Source organism: Brettanomyces bruxellensis, chromosome 8 (genome assembly GCF_011074885.1).
Source record: "Brettanomyces bruxellensis chromosome 8, complete sequence".
NCBI classification, from domain to species: domain Eukaryota; kingdom Fungi; phylum Ascomycota; class Pichiomycetes; order Pichiales; family Pichiaceae; genus Brettanomyces; species Brettanomyces bruxellensis.
In genome coordinates this window covers 2,068,634-2,094,606 of record NC_054689.1, presented here as the reverse complement: position 1 = coordinate 2,094,606, position 25,973 = coordinate 2,068,634, and the positions used below count along the sequence as shown (strand labels likewise).

General features: G+C 36.8%; 4 protein-coding genes across 4 annotated transcripts; 3 read left to right on the top strand and 1 right to left on the bottom strand.

The window, feature by feature from the left end:
- Positions 1–1,179: 1,179 nt before the first annotated feature.
- Positions 1,180–4,107, top strand: BRETT_001134 (uncharacterized protein; the record flags this gene model as incomplete). The annotated part of the gene is made up of 2 exons (XM_041279690.1): positions 1,180–1,212; positions 1,312–4,107. The coding sequence occupies 2 exons, from the start codon at positions 1,180–1,182 to the stop codon at positions 4,105–4,107; spliced, it is 2,829 nt and encodes a 942-aa protein (XP_041137904.1).
- A 1,154-nt stretch (positions 4,108–5,261) lies between these two features.
- Positions 5,262–6,326, top strand: BRETT_001133 (uncharacterized protein; the record flags this gene model as incomplete). Its single annotated transcript, XM_041279689.1, has 1 exon — positions 5,262–6,326. One exon carries the CDS (start codon positions 5,262–5,264, stop codon positions 6,324–6,326), a length of 1,065 nt encoding a protein of 354 aa, XP_041137903.1.
- A 467-nt stretch (positions 6,327–6,793) lies between these two features.
- Positions 6,794–14,968, bottom strand: BRETT_001132 (uncharacterized protein; the record flags this gene model as incomplete). Its single annotated transcript, XM_041279688.1, has 1 exon — positions 6,794–14,968. The coding sequence occupies one exon, from the start codon at positions 14,966–14,968 to the stop codon at positions 6,794–6,796; it is 8,175 nt and encodes a 2,724-aa protein (XP_041137902.1).
- Positions 14,969–15,605: 637 nt separating this feature from the next.
- Positions 15,606–16,817, top strand: BRETT_001131 (uncharacterized protein; the record flags this gene model as incomplete). Its single annotated transcript, XM_041279687.1, has 1 exon — positions 15,606–16,817. The coding sequence occupies one exon, from the start codon at positions 15,606–15,608 to the stop codon at positions 16,815–16,817; it is 1,212 nt and encodes a 403-aa protein (XP_041137901.1).
- Between the last annotated feature and the right edge of the window lie 9,156 nt (positions 16,818–25,973).

Below are 25,973 nucleotides of genomic sequence, written 5' to 3'. Positions count from 1 at the left end.
TGAAAGAAGTACCCCAGTTCTATCTGTGAAAGTTCCAACAAAAAGATTTGCGTGAAAACTTTTATAAATATACACTGTAGAGGATGATACCGGATATATTAAAAAAAGTTGTTGTAGTATTCGGAAAGCAATCAGCAAACGCAGACCGAATTGAACATGATTGAAAAATAATTAACCGTATCGGTAAATTCGATCGGGTTTGCGCCCGGCAAAAAGCGAGGAGGTCCCCGGAGACAGGTTGAACAATATATTTGTACGAGGAATGCGGGAAAAGAAATTCTCCAAGAGGGGTAAAAGGAGGAGGTGGGAAGGGTCAGCTGGTGTTACGGAAGGCAAAAAAAGAATATATTGCAGACCCATAGACGGGTCGATAAGTTTAAACTAAAATAAACATTCTTGTGTTGGAATTGAGATCAACGTTCATTTTTTATCACTCTGTGACATATGTCTTACGAGCCACGGCAAACGAAATGAAAGTCAAAAACGTTATAGGGGGAATTCAGACTCAACGTTTTTACTCTCCGTCGACAACAAAATAAAAATTACAAATAGCACATGAATCTCTCTACAAACAGGTGCACTTGTTTGTGGATTTTCATCCTTGAAAATATGTATCTGTAAACATGTATTCATATGATAAGTATCAAAAAGAATCAAGGTGCTGAATGAATGATTGATCTCGTCACTAAATGAATTTATGCCATATTCTCGCAAACTGTTGGTCTAATTTATTGGTGAAGAGAAGTCCCGACATCACGATCGCGAAAAGGAAGAAAGAAAACCCGCTTTTTTTCCTCTTTGGTATTAATTAAATTTTTCCCTTTTTATTCTGACTTTTTTTCGTCCTCCTCAAATTTATAAATCACTCTCTAGAGCTCAAAAACCTCCATGGTTGAAAGATATCCTTTGATCATCACCAGAGTTTGCAAGTTTCATAGAATTGAAATATTAAACCGTCAATCTGCTTTAAATTTTGAATAATAGCTATTGCAAGGGTATCTATCTATATTGAGAGGTAGAGTGATAACCACAAGGACCATCTTTTTGAAGACGGCTCAAACATTTTGATTCTTTCATTATTTGGTCATAGCTTCACAGCAAATAATCACCAAGCTTGCTGCTTAGAATATTTTAATCTGTACATTTGAGAATACATATATATATATATATATTAAAGTGATGTCTGATATATACATTGCAACATATTCACAAGTAAGTGCTTTTGGGACGCGTTTCCGTCACATAAATCACCACCTTTCAATCCATTGTACTAACTCATTTTTATTTGCTATTGCAAATGTTACTTGATAGATTGATGTTTTTGAAAGTGTATTTAATGGTATTCCGTTGATGCGAAGATGTGACGATGACTGGGTTAATGCTACACAAATATTGAAGATTGCAGGTTACGGCAAAGCACAAAGAACGCGAATACTTGAAAAAGAGGTTCACCAGCATGAGCATCGAAAAATACAAGGAGGTTTTGGCCGTTTTCAGGGAACGTGGATACCCCTGAATTTAGCGAAAGAGCTTGCTGATTCGCATCATCTCACAAGAGAGCATGTGAATGTATTGTATTATAACCCGAAAACCGATGGTCCGGTCCCCAGAAAGCAGACTTCTAAATCGAGGACTCGCAAACATAAGAATGTCAGCTCATCCTATCCTGCAACTAAAAAACGTAAGAATGAGGATAAGCCTAGGAAGAGAGGGAGGAAGTCCAAGAAGGAAAGTTCGGTATCTGAAAAGCCTCCTGAACAATCAGAATCTCTGGCCGTTACAAGAATGCCGCCAACCTTTGGTATGTTTGAGAAGCACCAATCTAAGGCAAAATCAAACTGTGTGAGCCGGCAGGAGGTTCCTGTTCAAACGAATGGTATTCTACACTCACAGCAGCAATCGCAACAAAATAATTCAACGATGAATACCAATGTTGGTTATTACCCGGATGGGAGACTTGTAAATCGGCCCGTTATCCAGCAGCAACAGTCAATTCAACAAGTGGTACCTTCCGGTTTTGGATTGCCTTCACGTGGTCAGGGTTTCCAACCATATGGCCAACCATACTCAGATGATCAGCAATCGTTCATGGCACAGCAAAATTCACAGTTTATGCAAAGGTATCCGCCAACTTATCAGGATACCACGCAGGGCAGTTTGAAGTGTCCGAGACCTGATTCATCAAACTCTATAGACCAGGATATAAAAAGCAGTAGGCCACCTTTCTGCCAAGATATTGTTCAGCAAGATTACTTTGTTGGTACTCAGCAACTTCCAACACCACAATCTCAGCCTCAGCCAACCCAAAGATTTGATAATAATGTTACCCAAGAAGAGGATGGCTTTGACTATTATACTGAGAGGTTGCTAACATTTTTCAGCAATGAAAATGAGCCTGTTCCCGATTTCCTTTTGAATCCCCCAGACGACTTCGATGTGAATAAACCAATAGATAATGAAGGTCACACGCCGCTTCACTGGGCATCGGCATTGGCACTGCCAGACATTGTGGAATTGCTTATTTCTAAAGGATCAAATCCTCTTCTCTTAAGTAATGCGGGGATGAACAGTTTGTCCAAATTGATCCATTTCACCAATGCCTATGACACCAAAAATTTCTATGAGCTCCTCATGCTTTTAAGACAATGCCTTATTGTGCCTGATGCAAAGGGTAGAACGCCACTACATTATCTTGTAGAATTAAGCATAGACCCGGAAAAATATGATTGCGTGAGGTACTATTTTGACAATATTGTGACTTTTGTGAAAGGGCAGCAACAAGAAGTTGATAAAATCTCTGATGCTAACATGCCTCGGAAAAATTTGTTAAGTATTCTGATCAATCATAAAGATAATAATGGTGATACTGCACTAATGATCACGCTGAAAATTGGATCTTATGACTTCTCAAGATGGTTAATTGAGCAAGGGGGAATCTTTGATGCCCAAGACTATTCTAGAATTCCTCCTGATTTATTAAAACTGATGAAATTGCATTCAAGCAACCAGGCATTTACTGCTCAGAATGGTACCCGGACTTTCACTGGTAACGTTTCTGAGCAAAATGGTGCCACTATAATTCAAAAGCCTGTTCCCAATTCCAATGACACAAATAATGCTACTTTATCTGTTTCGCATGATTCAGAAAACAAGGAGAATATTTATGAAAGTAATAACACCACAATTAGAAACACGAAAATGGACGGCTCCTTGGCAATCCCCTCGAGTAGTGGTGTTTCTCAATCAGTGGTCTCTAAAGCGGAAGAATCAAATAATAATACAGAATTCAGTACGTCCACACCATCACGGAAACGGGATAGCTCTATATTAAAATATAATGATGGTGGTGCAAAAGAAAATGTTGCCGCATGTTCCAAGACAGTTCCTTCTTTGATTACAATGGTTGGTGAACTCATTTCTGAGGAAATCAAAAGTAAAAATGAAGAGATGAAACATAATTTGAACACCTTGACTGATCTGGATAAAGAGGTTAATTCTGTGGCTGAAAAATCTTCACAACTTATTAAAAATAGTTTTAATCGTATTGAGGAATCAAAGTTTAACATGCTTTTAAACAGTACGGATAGAACTGACCATGTCAAACTTAATAAGGTTTTAAAGGGCAAGTTAATGGTTTTCAAGAAAATTCTTGTTACAAAAAGGGGACAGTTATATAATGGCTACGAAAGAACGCAGGCGTTGGAAGTGGCCAAATCGGTCAATGATGAAGAAATGAAGATTGCGGATTACTTAGATCCTGTCAGTAATTCTTCAGAGATGACTGATGAAACTCTCAATCTTGCAGTAAAGTTGACTTTGCTTCAAATTGAGAGGAAGAAACTCATTAACAGTAAAGTTGAATCTATTATTGCTGGAAGTGAATTTCATCTTCTAGATGATCCTCTTGAAGTCCATGAGGGTAACCTTTGTGAATCTGTCCCTTCAATTTTTGCAGAGGGTTTTTCTGATGACACGAAAATGCAAGCAAAGCTGTTTCTATATAAGAAACTAATATCTAATATTTGCAGCCTTCCGATGGAGGATATTACAAAAGATTTATTGGACGGAATTGAAATGAGACTTAAAGGCAGTCAAATTTCATCTTGAATATATGTTTAAAATATATTTGTAATAAAATTAATTCGTGGTCTATTTATCCCAAAGTAGTTTTGTCCCGGAATTGTATGTTCTAATTGTGAAGTTGATCTAAGTATGAGATAGTCTGTCTGTCTCCCGGATCTGTTGGCTGTTGATTGCATCGGCAGAATTCATCATCTTTTTTTTTATATGCAAGAAATCATTTTGTTTCACAACCCCATAGCATGTAACTTTGCTATCACCTTTCTTTTGTTTTCCGTTGCCTTTTCTTCCTATATTTTTTGAAACAATGCAACCTCAATTATGAGATCGAAAACGTACACAAATAAATAATATTATGCTTTTGAAGGAGAACGGTTAAATGCCCTAAGCAAAACATTCATAGTAAACGTTTGTTATAAAAATAGTGCAAAAGAGTATGATGAGCCATGTGTATAGCTTGAAAGTGAATTATTGTATGGGCCTTTTCAAAGTAGAACTGTCGCTAAAATATTCTGACAGCAATATTTTAGTTAATTGGTTTAAGTGTCAGCATTTCCCCTTTTTATCCAGTTCATTTTACCTTCTTACTTAGTTCATTTCACTTTTATATTTTTCCTTTCTTTAGCCTTAAAACACTCAATACTAATTATAACAAAAACTTCATAAAGTAATCAGCGTCACACCTAAACCAATTAAATAAAATATTACACTGACGTTGTTTCGTATATTTACTTTGTAACAGAACATCTTCATTTGAATTTATATTCTATGATTCTAGATATTTTACAAATTTGTATAATGAAACTAATATTTTKGAAATCTGGTGTTCTGTTTTTTTACATGCTTCAACTTTTCTTACAGTATTCTGGGTTTCAGTATTTCAAAATTGTGTAATCCTGCCTTATAATTTTAATTTTGATTCAGCTTTTGAGCATAATAGGAAATTTTTCCTCAAATGGGAAGGTATGGTCAAAATCCCCTTCATAGATTCTGTAACAGAACATGGATCATCCACCTTTTTTCTTATACAATTATATAAAAGCAGAAAAGTAAAAAACAGAATGTGATAATCGATAAGTATATAAATGTCAGTTAATGTCGCTTTTCCTGAAGATGATCATGATGTCCAAGTGATCCTTTTTTTTCTTCTCTACATTCAATATCCAACTGAAATTTTTAAAATGAATCCTAACTTTCCAAACGACTTTGACTCTGACAGTCTTAAAAGCGATCTGTCTAATTCATCATCGAAAAATGATGATAAATCAGATTCTTCTGTGTTGGACGACGATAGCTTTAACATTCAGGAACTGAATGTTGACACTGCTACTGAGAATTCTGCAATGTCTTCTGAGTCTTGGGAAAATTTTATATCCCAAATAGAATTCCAGGATCAACCAAATTCTGATTACATTGTTTTACCAAACATATTGGAGTTTAATAACACAAGTAATTTATTCTCACCATTTCTTAATGAAAGTGATAGTTCTCTATCATCTTTTGGAGAGTGTAATTTTTACTTGAATGGGACAGAATCATTAGATGACGATAACATCGATGATACTCTAACTGTCTTGGAAGGAAAGATGAATACAGTGATGGATTCGTGTGAAATTGTTTCAACTAAAGCTACTCATCTGCCTCAAAAGAATGAGGTCAGAATTAATACCAGAAGTGAAAGAAAGCCGCATCCACTTCCGAAGATGCTTGATTTCAGATATTTTAATTATCTATCGGTTCAACATTTCTTTGTTGATGGTCACCAGCCTTTAGGAGAATATAACTACGAGCCAAGTAAAGTAATAAGATCCCCTTATTACTCTCCCAGAGTCTATAGATATAAGAAATCTGATGAGATTCTAAAGCAATCAACTCCAAAGGGGATTGTGGCTAGGGAGGGATTGTGTCCATTCTGTGTTTCACACGATACTGATCTCTTATTTCATGACATTAATTCTTCAAGATATTCGTCTCATTTGTTGACATATCATGGAGTTTTTACAACCGGAACTGGAATTCTTGACCCATTAAATCATTCTTATGGGTGGGAAATCAAAAAACACGGAAAATGCTGTGAAGTTGAATGCGTGACATGTCCTTATCCTAATTGTGGTGTTGTCGTTAAAGTTGGAAAATATAAGGAAGGAACTGCATCGCAACAGCGATTCTCAACTTACATCAGACATGTTGCTGACTGCCATAAAGACCACAAAAATTCAATAAAAAAAAGAAGATCGTCGTATTAATTGTATTTATGTATTTATTTATAGCATTCTTAATATATTACGCATACTAAACATACAGAATTGTATCCAGAAACCTTTAAATACGTGTAAATTTCTGGCCACAACATTTTACTTCTTGTCTCAACAAAATCAAGTGCCATGAAATATGCATGACTTTGCAAAATAAATAGTAATGAAGACGAAAAGCAATGAGATCACGTTATCCTGCAAATGAAGACTAAATTCATTTTGATTCATACCCATTAATTCCACTAGCTACGGTACATGTATTAAGTGTTTCATATCATTACTAAGAAGCGAACTGGTTATAAAAAGCAAACTCAAACTTCAAAAAGGTAAGACTTTAGAATACAATCTCGCCATCCGTAAAGGCTGTTAAGAGATTAAGCTTGAGTTCGCATCCTAAATTTTACCTTTAGTTTGATTCCCTCTAATATTCATGGTGAAGTAATATACTTTCTATTTGCTTATTCCTTTCTTAGGTCAACGCCACCAACAGCCCATATTTCTCTTTCATCTTCAAATTGATCTGAAAACATGGCCTCTCTGTCACCACCAGCTGCCAATCTCTCACGCTCGACTTTTGCAAGTCTTGAACCAACTCGTTTTATGTATTCAGAAATTGATCTTATTTGTATTTCTTTTCCTGTCGCAGTTTTTACTTTATCAGTAGAGTTTCTTCCCTCCATCCATGAGATAAAGACCTTATTTGATGGATCTTCGACCAATTTGGTAAGAGCCAAAAGACATTTTTCAGCAGCTAATTTGATAGGAATCATTGAATCTCGAACGCATGCGAACACTGAAGGAATTAAAGTATCCAAATATGGCTCAATGGTAGTTTCATAATCATAACGACATATCGTACGAATGACAACTAAGCTTAAACGACGAGTATCCATCGATTGGGACGCCGGCTTATCGGTCAAAATGCAAAGTTGTTCAACTAAATTCTCGATACTCTCCTCGTATTCATCGCTATCAGACAAATTTTTGATTCCAAGCAATAATTTTCCTATTGCAATCGTTGCGTTATCCGAAACATATTGAATGGTAGACTGAGATGCTCTAATTAGGAATGAGCAGGTTTCCTCAAATAAGCCGCTATCGACAATACTTTTTGGAGAATCCTTTAAAAAGGCGTTTAACACAAGAATTGCAAATCTAGATGAATTGGAGTCACTCATTTCAGCATGAAGCACTTTTCCCTTGACCATGTTTATAGTCTCTTCGGTAGTTAGAATCTTTGATAAACATCCGGTCAATCTTGCGTACGAAACTACCGTATCTTCTCCAACATTTTCTTTGAAAACTTCATTTTCCACAAGAGTGATAACCCCACTTTTAGATTTCTCACTCATTTTAGATCCAGCCTTATCAACGACCTCTAAAAGTGCTTGCAATATAGATGTTTGAGTTCCAATGTTTTCACTGCCAGCAATCTTTGCGCAATTCAAAAGCTCCAAGATCAACGGATCCACTCTTGGCTGATATTTGATCAAAGTGCCTAAGGCTTTGGCAGCTCTCGTCCTCAATAGTTCGTTAGAAGCATCCTCCAATGATTTTATGAATGTTCTTTGAAGTTGTGGGATAAATGGACGTAAGAACTGTGGAATCTTGTCAAAGAAAAGGTTGAGGGCCAACAAAATAGCACTCTTGACATCTCCCGAAAATCTTTCACCTATGACCCTAATTAACGGACCAACAATTATGGTAACAAATGGTCTTAATTGAGCTGCGGGTGTGTGCTTAACAATGAAAGCTATACCGTTAGCTGACAACTCTCTTCTATGATTATCCCCATACATCAAACCACGAAGGAATATTGGAAGCAAACAGTTAGGACCTCTTGGTTGCGAAAAGGCATACATCTCGTCCTTTCCTTTTCCAATCAAAGAAAGGGTTTGTTCTGCAGGCTCAACTAATTGTTCAAGCTGATTCTTAGAAAGTTTTGGAATCAACGCAGATAGAGATAAAAAGCTGTTCTTCGACACAGATTTGTCATCATCGTCAAGAGCATAAATGCACTGAACCACTATATCGTTAACATAAGCGGAATAGTTTAGCTTAGAATTTGAGAATAATTCTGGTAGAATTTCATAGGCGATTGCCTGCTTTTCATGCTCTTCGTCCCTCATTAAGCCCATTATTTGTTGCATGAGAGGATAGCATCCTTCATCATCATTAATAGACAACGTGATAGATGACAATGCGGATGTAAGCTCCGTACGATCGCCCTGTTCCTCTAGAATTGCATTAATTAACGAGTCAAATATCAACGAAAGCTTACTGTATAATGCTCTACCTGCAAATTGTGCCAATGAGCCGAGTGCTTTGGCCTTAATAGGAGGCCTTAATAATGCTGGAATAAGAACAGGGAAAACGACATTGGACTCCTTAGCCATAATTTCTTCCAATGCAGAAAGTGCATCAGAATACTGTTCCTCGTCTCCAAGCCTTTCAAGTAATTCTGGAATAATGTCATCAACTGCAGAATGTCCGATCGATCCTTGTAAAGCATCGAAAGCTTGTGCTGCTGCTGTTCTAACGTCTGGGTTAGCATCCGTAAGAGCTGAACGAACAATACGCACAAGCATACTGCTGTATTGTGAAATTGTCTCTGGAGCACTAGATTCAATAAGTTCCCGAAGTGCAATGCAAATACCTTGTTTGGCATCGGAATCACTAGTAATAAGTGATTTTTCCAATGTTGGAAGTAGCACCGATAATGCATTACTGCCGGCCCTCTTTGCCATATCACCCAAAGCTGCGGCAGCGATATTTCTCTGTTCTTCAACAGGTGAGGCCAAACGACAAACAATGAGTTGGATAAGTGATGGCATGATTTTCTTGATAGTTCTTGGTGTATTTGCAACTAATGCCTTCCAAATATTAGCCGAACCAATTCTGACGGCACCATAAGTATCAGACCGACAAATAAACAAGGCTGACAAAATGTGATCTCTTCTTTCTTCACCCAAAACCTCGTTGAATGCCTTGACAACGCTATTCAAAATCGTCGGATCTTCGGAAAGAGCCTGGTTACCACTAATACCACTAATCTTGAACAAAAGATCACCTGTAAGTTCCACGGAAGATAATCTAATACGATCGTTATCATCCGACATTCCTTTCTCTAACTCAGGAAGAAGCAAATCGATTGCCTTATTAGCATAACTGGAGACAATTAACCTACCTGCCTTCAAGGCAATATCACGTATGCTGCTATCGGAATTTGCTAAGCCATTAAGCACAATCGGAATTGTTCTTGACAAATATGGAGAGAATTGGTTTCCAAAGCAAGCAGGAAGGAATAAAAGCATAGGAAGATAACCTTCACAGACATAAGCATCCGAAGAGCGTGCTTCACTAAGAATTTCTGGAAGTAACTCATCCAACTTGGAGATTCCAAGACCCCTGATAACTTCAGCTAACGCTTGAGCAGATCCCATCCGATCTGCCGGTCTTTCATGGTCCTTCAATGCCAACAAAAGTTTTGAGACTAATCCTGGGAACCTTTCCTCGCCTAATCTCTCGACCAATGTGCCAAGGGCTCTGGCAGCAGTAGCCCTCGTTTGTGGAACCGGGTCAACAATTGAATCCTGAAGTTCAGAAAGGAGTTTTGGAAGGTATGGCAGTAGATCTCTGATATCAACCAATATGGACATGTTACCAATAATCTGTGATGCCTTCTTTTTTGTAGCCGCAGACCTATCGTGCATTCCTCTGTCTATAACATGAATAATTAAGGCCATTGAAGGGCCATCGATGTAATGAACAAATTGGGTGTTGATGAGACTATCCAATGCAGCAGTTGTATACTTGGTAGGGTCGCCTATTGCATTCATAAGTTCCGGAACAATTGCTTTGATCTCTGGGTTTCTAATCACCTCACCAAACTTCTTAAGTGCCCGGTCAGCAGATTTCCTAACCTCCTTATGAGAGTCATTCATAACTCCAACAATCTCTGGAACGATCTTGGGTAACGACGAAGAAAGTTGAGCTGGGTCTAAATATGCCATCGAACCAAGTAATTGAACGGATCCCTTCTTTGCTCTCCATGAGATATCTTGCAAGTTTTCAATAGCTATAGGAATTAATTTCTGGATTCCATAACTTGTGGTATTTTTCATGATTTCCCTTGCAGCATGACTTGTAGCTTTTCTGACATCCGACGATGAATCTCCAAAGCTCTTTAAAACTATAGGTAGCAATTCAAGCACATACGGCTCAAATATTGACCCAAAAGACTCTGATAAGCATTCAATTGCAAACATGACTCCTTCCCTCTTTTTAGCCGTTGACTTATCATCTGATGCATCCTCAAGGTTTGAGATAATATCAAATCCGGAAAGAGTCTTTAAGCCACCACCTTTTGCCAAACCAGCAATTCCATAAGCTGCACCCTTTCTTTCGGCCAAATTCTTGCCATTGTAAAGAACGTCAAAAAGTTTTCCTAGGTATTCAGAAAGTTCATTCTCAATGGACCCAACAAGAGGAGAAATGCACTGTGATATAGCAAATTGGACCTCTTCAGATGGAGTTTTTAATGCTTCTAGAAGCCTAGAAACGATTTCCTTCCTACGATGATCTTTTTCATCCAAATGATGGGCCAAATTTCCATATAAAACGATAACACCTTCTTTCAATCGATCCTGGACATCCGTATTGTCAAACTTCGAAGATAGACCATCCTCCAAAATTGGAATCAATACTTCAACATTTGATTTTCCGTGCGCATTAATCACTGCCATGCCTGCGTCCTTCATTTCTTGCTTAACTTCATCATTTCTATCCGCCAAAGCAGCTTCATCAACTAAAAAGTGAAAAAGCATCTCGACGTCTGCTTTCTCGCTAAATAGGGGAGCCAAAAACTTTATTGTCAATGCAACACCGCTCCTTTCTTCCCATGAGTCAGATGGAAGTTCGTTACTTATTACCAACCCAAACTCATCTTTAGGAAGTTCCAATGGTTTTGACTTTATCCGATAGAGGTCCAAAAGCTTAAGAAGAATCTCACAAAAAGCTTTATCCTTGTTTATCCTCTTCACTGCCATTGCAATTGATTCAGCAACAGAAATTCTAATTTTCTGTGATGCGGCTTTTAAAAATGGCAATATATTATTTGCGAAAGAAGCATTCAATGCAAAATGGCTTTCCTCCCATATGGTATTAGCTATTAGTCTGTGTGGCTCTTCACAGTCAAAGCACGCAATCCATATTTCCTTAATAGGCTTTCTTTCGGAAAGGTCATACTCCTGATCCAACCCATTTAAAACAGTTCCCCTCACAAATGAGGATTCGTGAATGCATGCTTTCAAGATAATGTTTAGATCATCATCCGATATATCGACAGCAATACTCCGAGAAAAGGGAATAAAGCAGTCCTTGGCCTGATGGGAATGAGAGGGAATCGCCAACAAGCGAATAAGGATATTGAGAATATCTGTTCTTGGAATTGTGCTATCTTCGAATGAATCGCTATTTGTTGCAATGATGGATAATGCCAATGCCAATTGTTCCTCCTCAGGGGATTCATCAACAAAATCCTCATCCTTCAGTAATTCTACCTTCGTATTTTGTCTCTTCAAAAACTTTGTGCCAATATTCAATGTCTTAATTAGTAATGGAAGAATGTACATTAGCACTAATGAGGAAAGCTGCGCTTTTTCAGAAGATATTTTTAAACTGAAAAGTTGTGAGCCGACTAGCTCAGTAAGATTTCTAGATTCGTATAGAGGCATATCGAGTTTAACTCCATACGATCTTAAAGTAGAAGCCCCGATCCATTTAAGAGAAGAAACGCCAGTTAATCCTGTGGCCTCCAAAGCCTCTGACATTGTCAAAAAGCACTCCTTTGCAAGATCACCAATACATCTTTTAGCGGAATCCGATTCTAATAGTTTCAATATGTGCGATATTGCAACAGGGAACCATATTTGGGAATTATTGTCCACCTGCTTAGCTTCTGTAGACAACGATATCACAATGGAAAGTCCCCTTTTCAACCGTAGATAATCTGCATTTATAGAAGCCCTAAGATTCGCTTCGCGTTCAAGCTCTTGTGCGATAAGTTTCGCATCCTCCTTGGAAACTTTCTTTGTCCCTTTTTGCTTTGTGGCCACCTCCTCACGAACTTGTTGCTCCCATTTCAAGATTTCATAATCCTTTGTATTCTTACGAAGCTCCATCTTCTGCGAATTATTCTTCTTTAAAACGTCTATGGCCAAAACTCCATCCTTGCCTTTCCAAATTGCAAATGTTTCGTCATTGATACTCAGATTACTTACCACATTCAAATCAGCCTTAATTATTTCACTAAGCAATGGTATTGAAGAATTTGGTGAAACAAACGAGATTGTAGCAACGGCATCGCAGGCAGCAGAGTAAATTTCCGGTGATGAATCAGTATTGGCTAGACAATCACATAGTTTTTCCACCATAGAGTTTGCATATGAGGTAACCAATTTACCTGGATCCACTTTACAGGACTGACAAATTCCTGCCCAGCCGTTTCCAATGGACTTAAAGCCATGATAGTGGCATGGAATCAAAAGATCAACAAGAGTCTTATTCAAAATTTCCTTGTTCATATGAGCAAAAGGTTTTGTCAAAGAAAAAATAAAGTCATGGAAATAGTGATAATCCATACGGAACGGTATATTTTGTTTGGGGTTAGAAATAAATTTGTTCAAGGCCAAAAGACAAGACTGGGAAACAATATCCTGATTTTCAACGACTGCCTTATGTAAGTAATTGCATGCATAAAAATGATTTTTTCCTATGGCACACCTTGATGTGCACAAATATAGGAACGAAAAGCCAAATTCCTCATCTACAGAGGTCATATCTTTAAAAATGGAAAGCAACGCCAGAATAAACCACTTCTGCGTCTTTTCCGTTGTGATTTTTTTTAATATACCCAGGCCCAATATATTTGGCTTCTTAAAATCATTTTTCAAGGATATCACCGGCTCTAAAAAGTTCAATTTATCAACACGGTTTCCAATTATTTTGTTTTCGGAAGTTGATTTTAGGACTTCAAGCATCCAGATAGCGGAATATCCACCCAAAATTAAGTCATTGGTCACACTAGACAGTGGCGACTTACAACAATCGATAATGATCTTTGATAGTAAACGCAATACATCATCAGTAATTAACTTGTAAAAATCACTATTGTCACTCGTAAGGAGTAAATTTTCAGCAAGTGAGGAAACCCAACACGAACGAAGCCCTAATCTTCTGTCTTGTAGCCCATTCTTGATAACATCGTCAATTTTTTTCGTCAACTGCTGGTCATCGGTACCATACACGGATTTACTGACAAATTTAAACACCAACCTCAAATATGCTGATAACGATTCTTCGTGACTATCTTTGGCCAACAAAGGTAAAACCCCATTTATGATCATCTGATTTTCCTGTTGTGCAATTCCTTCCGGAATGGAAGTAAGAACTTGAGAAATCAATATCTTTTGTTCAGTTGCAGTTGCGGACAATGATTTTAATGCCGAAAGTAATTTTGTTATCAATGTATCGACTGACTCAAGATTCGATTCTTTTGTAATTTTCGAGGCTAAAATGGAAAGCACCTTCGCAGAACCAGCTTTCACAGTGTCTCTAGATGACTTCAATGATGATATTAACGATTGAAAGAACTTACTTTTAACCACTAATTGAACTGTATCGAATCTGGATGAATCGATAGATTTCATCAAGGATGGAGCAAAAACTGTGTAAGTTAATTCCGAACTTCTCAATGAAGATTTTTGTAGGCCAGACAAAATTTCGACAAAAAGTTGCTCGTCCACAAAAGTACTAACAAATTCTCCGAATAATTCAATAGAAGGATAGGTAACATTATTCTTTTGTTCAAGGGTAGAATTGACGAACCAATCAATAACTCTTTGTGATAATCCAGAGAGATCTTGGAACGGTTTTGGTTTGTTTTCCATAAGCTTTAAGGATCTGCAAACACTCGATAAGAAGCCAATCTGTGCATCCCTACCATTCACGGAAGTCCGGTCTTCCATTATTGTGCACACCAACAGTGAAGTCGAATCGGGCTGTTTTGTTAAAATTGCTTCATAAAATAAGCGTGATTCTGCGACAAATTTGGTAAAAAGGCGTCTTTTATGCTGATCCCTGTGATATCCTTCCCCAAAATGTGTAGACATATTGTTAAACAGATTGATTGTTGCGGGGATAAGTTCAGTGGTTATATCTTTGAGATCATCCTTCGATGCAAGAACCCCAGCAATAAAAGCAGTCCATTCAATCAACATAATTTCCTCACTTGGAGCGCTATTTCTCGTTGATAATGCCCGCAAAAATTTGCAAAGTTTGGAGGAATAAACTTCGAAATTTAAAGATAGAATAATGGAAAACATTTGAATGGTTTGACTGCGAAGTTGCAGATTAAACGGGCATTGAGAAAGTGCCCTGAACACGGTAAGACACATAACTTCAACGTTTGTAACACTTAAATTTGCTCCATCCTTTGACTTCAATGCAGTGTTTATTTCTAGCATTGCACCATCTAATATCTTACTGGATGATGTGGCAACTATGATGTCAAGTTCAGGTGCTATTACTTTAGACCATACTTCAGAATGATCCTCTAAATCCTCACTATTCATTCTATTATTTCAATTTGCAAATACAACTCTTGATAATCACAACTTATCCAATGTTAGTTGTAAAAGGTATAAGTAATTTTAATACATTTGTATGTTTGGAAGCATAAGCGTACACTGGTATGGGATCCGAGTTTTTTTCTTGAGGAGAGCACTACAAAAAATTTTTCACCGTTTTTCTTGTCATATGACTGAAATCACATGTTTATCATCCCTTCCGCGACTGTACTTCAGTTTTTCAAGGTCAAAATTCGCTCGCACCCTCTTTCTTCAAAAGTAAACCCCTGTCAATCGATATCAGCGTAAAATGCTTTTTTTTCCTTCTTTCAGCTAAATTAGATACATTTGGCTTTGGCGTTATTTCCGCTTTTGGATTAATAGGAATTTTTTTTTCCTCTTTACCATTCCTTTCAAAAAAGCTTCTGGGAATGATCGTTTCGGACGAAATCTAAAATTTCCTCCCCCTTCAGTTTCTTATCATTGGAAGCCATTAATAATTGCTCTACTATTTTTTAATTTATATCGATAGACATAGTAGTCATCAAAGGAATTCAAGAAAAGGGCAGAAGCTAACCATTGAAAGGCATTATTATCTCAAACTTTATTTCTTCTCGGACACAAATTATTGTCAATTTTGAAAATGCAGAAGGTAGATCATTCAGTGTCTACAAAAACTTCAGAAGATGTTATAGCGGAGAAAATTCTGAAAAGGGTGCGAATCGCCAAGTTGACAAGACAGTTAAAGTCGCGTTTGTTCAAGGCGGGATTAAAGGTCAGAGTGAGTCAAGGGAAATTGGCACCTGAATCAGTTGATGCTGTTTTAGCGCCAGAATTAAGCTCTTCACCATTAAAGGGGCCTCCACCTGAAATATCACACCAATCGGCACGAAAAAGGAATGTCCCAGTTAAGCTCTCCGAAGCTGCAAGTCTTCCTATTACACCCGTGAAGAGGCATTCCAAAAGTGAGAGTAAAGAAGACAGAGAACTATCGTACTCATCTCCAACTAAGAAGTCACGTTCGAATGCCAACATTCCGTCGTCACCTTTTTATGTTACAAGCAGTCCTTCAGCGTCAAATGATGTGGTTACGCGGACTAGCATGTTGTCAAATCTGCAGAATTCGACGGAGACTTCCACAGTGCAGAACTCTTCCGTCCCCCAGACACCACCTCCTAATAAATTTGCCTCCCTAAATACAACTCCTTCTATAAAAACGCCAAGTGGAATCAAGCATGGTTTGTCCTATCATGGTAATAAGCGAGCCTCCGCACCTTCGAATGTGGCTGGTATTTTATCAACCCCCAAGGCGTCTGTTATAAATAAGACGAAGGATTTCACTACTCCCACCTCAAAATTTATCAATGACAATGAAGAAGGTGCTGATTTGTTGTTATACTTGTCTAACTCTCCTGCAAGAACAACTACATCGAATAAAGACAGTAAGGAGTATAATTCCTACATAAATATACCTTCAACGCCAAAAGCATCTACATCGGCATTGCAATTTTCGAGCACACCAACATTTAACCTCGAATCTACCCCACCAAGGAGTGTAAATATTCTTCCGATTCCATACTCGACACCCTCGGCCGTGCTGTCATCGCAATCACGTCTTGAAAATTCCAATCCTGCGATGTTACCATTGTTGGGAACTCCAAATGGAACATCAAAATTTCATTCACCAGCAACGCCGAACAATAAACTCGCAATGGGTGCTAATAATAAGACGCCAGCATTCAGCATGAGTGATTATGTTAACATATTTACTCCATCTCCTCGTTATTCAAAAACACCCGAAATAGGGCATGGTTTTCCCAAACCAGCTTCGTCTACAAAGGATGCTTCAAAGTGAATATTTCGATATTCAGTAAGTTTTTAAATTCGATCTCAGGAATGGTTGTTTACTATGTGTGAGCTTTTTGTTAAACTTAGATTCGGAAAAGATTCTGACATAAAATCATGGTAACGAATTATTTCATTTTGTTTTGAAATATTCTGTTTTATCGAATATGTTGAATAAGATCATTACTTAATGGTATATGAATTAAGATGTATTTGTACTTGCTGAGAATCACACGATTCAACATTTGTAATTTTTGCACCATCGCTACTTCATGTTGTAACTAGCAGAGTTGGTTTTCTTTGGTTAGGGACATTCTAAAATAAATTTATCAATAAATTATTTTGTTTTGTATGCTGGTTAATTCTCCGGAGCTTTTAATTTTTTCTGATCCGTCCTGTATTTTGAACGATGATGATTCTAATCGAATACAATGTAATAAATTATATGTGTAATCGCCGTCCCACTATTTTGAAACATCTTGAGGTAAATTCAGTGGTGACTCTTGGTAAAGCACTTATTGATTGTATTCTCTGCGAAAAGATTTATTTGCAGTATACTTGGCCAACTGCACGATGGGAGCGGAGTCACATTACTCATTAGTTCATAATTTATAGTTAATGTTTCGTCGGCTTCTATGTTTTACATTTCTCTCTCATTCGAATTTATATTATTGGTGTCTTTCTCTACCTGTATACTCAATCGGTATGTTTCGTTCAATGTTGTCTTCAATTGAAATCACTTTAGATCATTATCGGGTTCAGATCTCCATACAAGATCTCCGTACGAATAATTATAAAAATAATTATTAGCTCAATGTAGAGCGATATCTTCACATGCTCAATATAATAACGAAAAGATGGATCATATACAAGAAAGTAAATACAGCAACATACAACAGCTCAGTGTATTAAATTGAAAGTATACTATAATATTTTTGTTCATTGCTTCAACGGTACTTTAAAATATGAACGTGTGGGGATGGCATGGATATTCAAGTTCTAATTTATTTTTTTAAACTAGTTGATTACTTCATTATTTCTGTGTCTGAGTTAATAGAGTCATTATGAGTTACTCCAGATCTTTGCCATCCATCACACTCTGCTTTTAACTAAATAACAAGAGCATGGCAGTTAATGTGGTTCAGATAATTGTAAGATCAGTTATTTCATATAAGTGGATACAAATATTCCAAATGGTTGTGTCATGATGTTATCTTTAAGCAGTTTTGAATGCACCATCATGGAAGAAAATAAACGTGCCTTCTTTACTTCATTATCGTTAAAGTGTAATTAAGTTAGTTATATTGTGAAGCACTTTATCAGAATGACATAAAGTAGAAAAACGATTTAGACTATAGTGCGTGAAAGCATGTGTCGGACATATGAGAATATTATCTAGTATTAGGCAATCTATTATTATATGTCATTAGATTTATTTGTTTTGAGATCTGAACTTATTCTAAATAACGAAGATTTAGAATAATATCTAATAGAGACAATCATGGATAAAATGCACTAACTGTGTATGATGTTAGAATAATATCTAATAGAGACAATCATGGATAAAATGCACTAACTGTGTATGATGTTAGGGAATCAGCTGAAAAATAATTATGCGCGATCATAATTCTGCTTCTGAGAATTAAACTTTTTTTCTATATTATGTATGATTACACTTTATTTTCCTTTTTACTTTCACTTTACTTTACCTCTTTTATAACTTGTTTCTTCTACGAAGGGACAAGACGCAATAATCCATTTTGCAATACATCTGGTTTGAATCCATTTGATGTTGACCGAGTAAAGGAAGTAAATTTATTTTCTTATGTGATGACATATACATAATTGTTAGAATGTTAAAGGCATTAATATTATCACACACATCACCTGGTACATTTATATCCACCCCCTTAGGTAACCGACCTTACAATTGTCTGAATCACCCCGACCACTAGGTTCTTATTAGTTCTATTAAAGAAGGAGTTTGACAGCTAAGGCCCGGAAGTAACTCTGAAGGTCTCTCATAATTCTGACAGCATGTTTTAAATTTTGTGTATGTATCATATGCTAAAGTAAATAGTACCAAACGTAATATAGTATTTGAATTTTATTATGATATATATATACTGTACATGCTTGAGTGGAAAACAAGGGAATATCCACACTTAATATTTGTACTCGTATGCAAAGTTTATAATCATAACATTTCTGTTAATGAGGGTACCATTGTTTAAAGGCAGCATTATTTTGACATAATAATCTTCATATTTTTCTAAAAGGTCAACGTAAAACAACATAATCAGAAATTTCCTCAACAACTATCGTTTTAAATCTGCACTGCTTACAAACAGATTTTGATCACTAAATATATAGATACTAGAGTACATAATCGCAGGATATTAAGTAAACGTTTCATATATTTGAAATTTTCATTTACATAAGCGGTAAAATAATATAACTCAAACATTATTTGATATCATAAAATATATAATATTTTATTAACCTCTTGAAAAAACAAAAAGCCAAACAAAAAGCCAAACAACTGTTATAATGTTAGAGTAAATAGTATAATGTCTTATATAGATGTGTCACATAAACTTTCTGTGAGGGATCGAACAAGGAAAAGTCACGTGTTATCCAAATGGTTAGGTAATCTTATGAGCGAAGCAACATGAGCGAATTATTTATTAAAATTGGACGACGAGATGCAAATATTTTATTAAGCAGAAAAACGAGAAAATATTAAATGAGTATTTAGCCTTTTTGGAAAACTCAAGATGAAGATAAGAAAGAAGAAGCAACAGCTTAGAAAAAGAGAATAAGAAGAACAGAGATAAGAATAAGAGAAAATATAACAAGAAGATAAAAATAAGAAAAACAAACAAAACAAATAAAAAACAAGTCATTAAAATAAATATAATAACACTTCAAATTATAAACATATACAAAGGGGTGCTTTTATCTATATCCTAGTGAATACAAACTAGTTGATTATGTCGGACATATGAGAATATTACCTAGTATTAGGTAATCTATTATTATATGTCATTAGATTTATTTGTTTTGAGATCTGAACTTATTCTAAAATAACGAAGATTTAGAATAATATCTAATAGAGACAATCCTGGATAAAATGCACTAACTGTGTATGTTAGGGAATCAGCAGAAAAATAATTATGCGCGATCATAATTCTGTTTCTGAGAATTAAATCTTTTTTTTTTATTATGTATGATTACCTCACTTTATTTTCCTTTTTATTTTTACTTTACTTTACCTCTTTTTATATAACTTGTTTCTTCTACGAAGGGACGAGACCCGATAGCCTATTTTGCAATACAACTAGTTCGACTCCACTTTGATGGTAACAGAGTAAAGGAAGTAAATTCATTTTCTTCTATGGTGACACATACACAATTGTTAGAATGTTAAAGGCATTAACATTATCACACAGACCACTTGGTACATTTATATCCACCCACTTAGGTAACCGACCTTACAATTGTCTGAATCTCCCCGACTGCTAGGTTCTTATTAGTTCTATTAAAGAAGGAGTTTGATAGCTAAAGCCCGGGAGTAACTCATAAGGTCTCTCTTAACTCCGACAGATTATTTCATTATACATTACTTCCGCACTTACTTAAATTACATCATAACATTCTAAAAACACTATTTTACAACATACAATACTTCATCTTTTAGTGGTTTGATTCAACACTGCAAAACAAACACACAAATCACTTTGTACTTACATAATCTAAGATAATTTAGGTTCAAATCAAAGCAGACCCCTTACACTGTCTGTAAGGGGTCAAGCCAAGCGCATATTGGTTTAAAGCCAGATAAAATATTAATGAATTCATTTACCTGATTAGGTAACACGGAAAGATATAAATAGTTTCCGAAATAATTTATGAGAAGCGCGAATAAGAAATAAAGCGTACTGAAAGGATAGTGATCCGAAAGACAATAAGAAAGAGCTACATCGGAATAAACTGACTAATATTCGTGTGGCGACTGCATATGCAAAACAACAGGTTTTTGCATGATCGCGGGTTATGCTGAATTCACATAATGTGATGTTCCCAAACAGGATGGATTCCTCTTTGGCATATAATTTGTTATTGTATGAAATTGGAAGAGAGAAATGGAAGAAGTGTCATTCTCCATTTAATATAAATATGCGCCCTTGCCCTCCTTTGATACAGAGGCAAGGTTAGATTATGATTTAGTTATTTTTCTAGAAAGGGAGATTGAAAAGATAAGTTATTAGATAGAATAATGAATGAATAGAATGATTCATAGAGAGCTATGAGATAAGAGATATGAAAGGATACGAGAAGTATCAGAGAAGAATCTAATTAATCTATTATATATCTTTAGACGGATTTGGTAATCATCTAAAGAATCCTTATACTTCAGGTTATTGAAAATAACATTTTGTTACCTTCAGTCCGACCATTTACACTGTCTGTAAGGGGTCAAACCAAGAACCTATTGGTTTAAAGCCAGAGAAATAATTGAAAGTCACTGTTCCCAATAAGGAAAGGGAGAGTGAGAAATATTCTGACTTGGTCCGAAATAAGAGTCACGCGAGAGATGAATTAATTTCATGTTTAAAATAACTATGAGCTAATTAACAATAGTAATTAAGTCAAGAGAATTGACTTCTGGTTAAAGGAGGATGGACGGGGACAGTCCATGCCATTGTAAATGACTGACGAACGTTTCCCGAGGAGGGAAAGTGTCTTCCGTTGTCATGAACTGATATTAGTAAAATAATAATTAATTTCGGGAAATGTGTCATTTCCATTTAATATAAATAGAGGTCCTTACCCTCTGGTAATGAGAGAAGGATGGAAAGAAATCTGAAGAAAGAAAGATACGAGAAGTATCAGAGAAGAATCTAATTAATCTATTATATATCTTTAGACGGATTTGGTAATCATCTAAAGAATCCTTACACTTCAGGTTATTGAAAATAATATTTTGTTACCTTCAGTCCGACCATTTACATTTGGTAGCATCGGTAAAGATTCAACAATCCAGCAACAGGCAACATGAGCAACCAAGAAAAAGACAAGGAAATTGAGGAAGTTGAGGCACCTCTCCCACCACCTCCTCCACCAGCTAACATGTCGGAGAACACTCTTGTTCCAAATCAGACGTTTGATGCAAAAGGTCCGGATGTTGAAGCGGACGTGCACACTTTGGTCTCTAACATTGAGGAGTGGGGCAAGTTGACGAAAGCAGCACCAGAGAAGAAAAGGTTTCTTTTGATTAGAAGTTTTAGAGGACGCGCTGCGAAGTGGAATAGGCTTTATGTGAAGAACAACCCAACTGATAGTGAAGATTACGAGAAATTGAAGAAAGCCTTCCTGGACAAGTTTGCACCCAGAAAACGCGAAGAATGCAACATTTCACTGCATGCACTTTTTTGACGCGTACCAAGGAGACTGGTCTGTCACAAGATATGCAGACGAATTCCAGGCTCGCCTTGACAAGGACGAAAGACTTATGTCATCACCTTTACATGTGGTTTGGAAATTCCTTCAAGGACTTCGGGAGGAAATTCGATTTGACGTGGCTAACCGCATGGACCCTGCGAACGAAGACTTGAGCACGGTAATTGCTATGGCAACAGACTGCGAAGCTAGCCTTCATGCTCAGTCCCAACAGACGTATGGAAGAAGTAATCACAATTCAGGCAGAAACCAGGGCAACGGGAAGAATGTGAGAAATGGAAACAACAATGGTTTCCATAAGGGCAACCGAAACTCTAAGTTCCCTTACAAAAACAATCGGCACTCTAAGGGAAACCCAAATCAATACCAGGGTAACCCATCTGGCAACCCTCAGCAGAACTTTCAAGCTAATGGGAACAACAACCGTGGCTATAACCAACGCAACGGTTCCGGTTACAACAATCAGCGCAATGGCTCAAACTATAATAACCAGCGCAACTTTAATACTTGGGGTAACCGTCAGGATTTGAATTCCATGGACGCTAATATGAATAACGGCCAACCAAATTATGAGGACCAGCCAGGAGCACCAATGCCGGAACGGTTAAATCATTAAACTCAGCTGTAACGGATCGTATAGTTGAGGTGACGCAAGAGTCAAATGGTCCACAATTATCCCCTGATTTAGATGTAAAGGGAAAGGAAAGTGTGTTTGTTATTGATAGTGAGGCAGAAAAGTCGACAAAACAGAAGATGGATACACTCTTACCAGAGCGGTTAAAAGAAGGACATGATTCCTTGATGCTCACGGATATTTCAGATCCTGTGACGGCCACAAGGCCTAAAATTCCTGTTTGTGTTAACGGCAAATATACTACTGAGGTTATTTTAGACTCAGGAGCATCTGCCAATTTTATTTCGTTACAAGTTCTTAAAGATTTTGATCTACTGAATATGTTAGATCCAGGCCTACCTCTTGAGGTTAGTGCTGTGGGACATATTTTAAAGACTGAAGGATCTATTAAGTTAAATTTATGTCTTAGTCTAAGTATTGAATTGAATGTTTCTATTTCGTTTTATGTTATTGATATTCCGACGCGAGACACGTTTCTCGGTCTACCTTTTATTAGAAAGTACCAGCAATATATTGATTGGAACAAGATAGGCGTACCTAATGTTTCCGAATCAGAAAGCACAGATGTGCCAGTATTAAATTATCTGCAATTCCAGAAGGAAATCAGATCTAAAGATAGCGATTTTCGAATGCTATATATTCAGACACTTACTACAGAGAATACTTCTATTTCTCCGGAAGAAGAGATTAAAGGCTTAGATAGCTATAGAGAACAGATCTTGAACGAGTTTTCAGATGTCGTGTCAGATGAATTACCTACAGATCTACCGCCAAGTAGAAGTCTTGTGCATAGAATTATTCTTCAAGAGCCGAATAAAATAGCTTATCGTCGGCAATATAAATTATCTCATGCAGAGTTAGAAGAGTTGACTCGGCAAGTTTCTCAGCTTATGCGCCAGGGATTTATTCGCCCAAGCGTTAGTCCATTTAATAGTCCAGTGTTATTTGTTAAGAAGAAAGATGGCTCATTACGTTTGTGTATTGATTACAGAGCCTTGAATGAAAATACTATTAAAGATAAGTTTCCGATTCCCGACATTGAGCGTCTTACTACAGACTTGGGAGCAGCGAATGTTTATTCGAAACTAGATCTTATGTCAGGTTACTATCAGGTCAGGATAGCTGAACAAGACATTGAAAAGACTGCATTTTCTACGGACTCCGGGCATTTCGAATGGATTGTCATGCCTTTTGGACTTACGAACGCACCGTCAACGTTTCAGAGAATGATGAATAATGTGTTACAGCCTTACATTTCGAAATTTGTGAAGGTCTACATTGACGATATATTGATTTATTCGCAGAGTGTTGAAGAACACTTTGGCCATGTGAAAAAGGTTTTAGAGTTATTAAGACAGAATCACCTTATCGCGAAAAAGCGCAAATGTGAGTTTTTCTTCTCGCAATTAAAATTTCTAGGTTTTATTATTTCTCCGGATGGAATTAAGACTGATCCTGAGAAGATCGAAGTCGTTAAAAATTGGCCTATGCCGCAGAGCAAGAAAGATGTTCAATCGTTTTTAGGTCTCACCGGATTTTATCGCAGATTTATCAAAGACTATTCGAAGATAGCCGTTCCATTACATAATTATGTGGCAGGAAACGAGACTTGGTATGATAAACAGATACAAGCCTTCGAAAAACTTAAGCAAGCCTTAATTACAGCGCCTTTATTAGTTCATCCAATATGGGATCGAGACTACACTTTTAGAATCCACACCGACGCGTGCGGGACAGCGCTAGGCTATGTCTTAGAACAACTAGACCCCGAAGGAAAAGTTCGTGGTGTCATTGCTTATGGTTCAAAGAAATTACTACCAGCTCAGATGCGTTATTCGATCTACGAGCGTGAATTTTTAGCTATAGTTGAAGCATTAAAAACATGGCGTTATTACTTGATGGATAAAAAGTTTATTATTCAGACCGACCATCGCAGCTTGAAATATGTGAAATATCAAAATTCCATGTCTCAGATGAGAGTTGCGAAATGGTTAGATTTTCTTACAAGATTCGATTTTGAAATTGAATATATTAAAGGTAAGACAAATACAGCGGCTGATTCATTATCCAGGTATCCAAACTTATCGTTATTAAAGCCCATGGATGACAGTGAGGTCACCTTAGCTTCTATCGCTTACTTTGACTTATCAGCAGTTCTAAAGAAAGCAGCAGTTGATCAGCAACTCGCTACATTGGTATTAAACCGTTGGAACTCAGCTCTTAAGAAAAATATTATAGCAGGATACTCAGCAGATACGAAGTTTGCAGAGGTTTATAACACTTTGAAAGACCATAAGACACCTAGTCCACTTATTCGGAACTATATTAAACATTTCCTGTATAGGAATAAGCTACTTTACTTCTCACCCAGCGTAAATGGGGAACACAGGTTAGTAATACCTAATGATAAGATTATCCGCGATCGACTAATGAGACAATGTCATGATTCTCCGTCTGCAGGACACTTTAGTTATTGGAAGACATATTTGTCACTATCTGACATGTTCTATTGGCCTAATATGTTACGACAGGTTAAGAAATTCTGTGGAGCTTGCAATGTTTGCGCTCGCAATAAGACAACCACTCAAAAGCCATTTGGGCTATTTCATCCACTACCTGTGCCAAACGGACGTTGGACAGATGTTAGTATGGATTTTGTTACCGGTTTACCTAGAACCCACGAAATCATAATATGATTATGGTGATCATTGATCGTTTCTCGAAGATGGCACATTTTATTCCGACAGATGATAATCTTGATGCGGAACGCTGTGCGCAATTGTTTGTTAGAGAAAGTTACCGATTACATGGATTTCCAACTACGCTTGTTTCTGATAAGGATATAAGATTTGTCAATAGATTTTGGCACACATTTACTAGATTAGTGGGAACGAATACGTTAATGTCTACTACTAATCACCCACAGACTGATGGTCAAACTGAAAGAGTTAACCAGATACTTGATACTCTTATTAGAGAGTTAGCACGAAATGCTTTGAATGATTGGGATAAGATTTTACCCATGGCAGAGTTTGCCTATAATAGTGCTATTCAGAATTCGACAGGTTA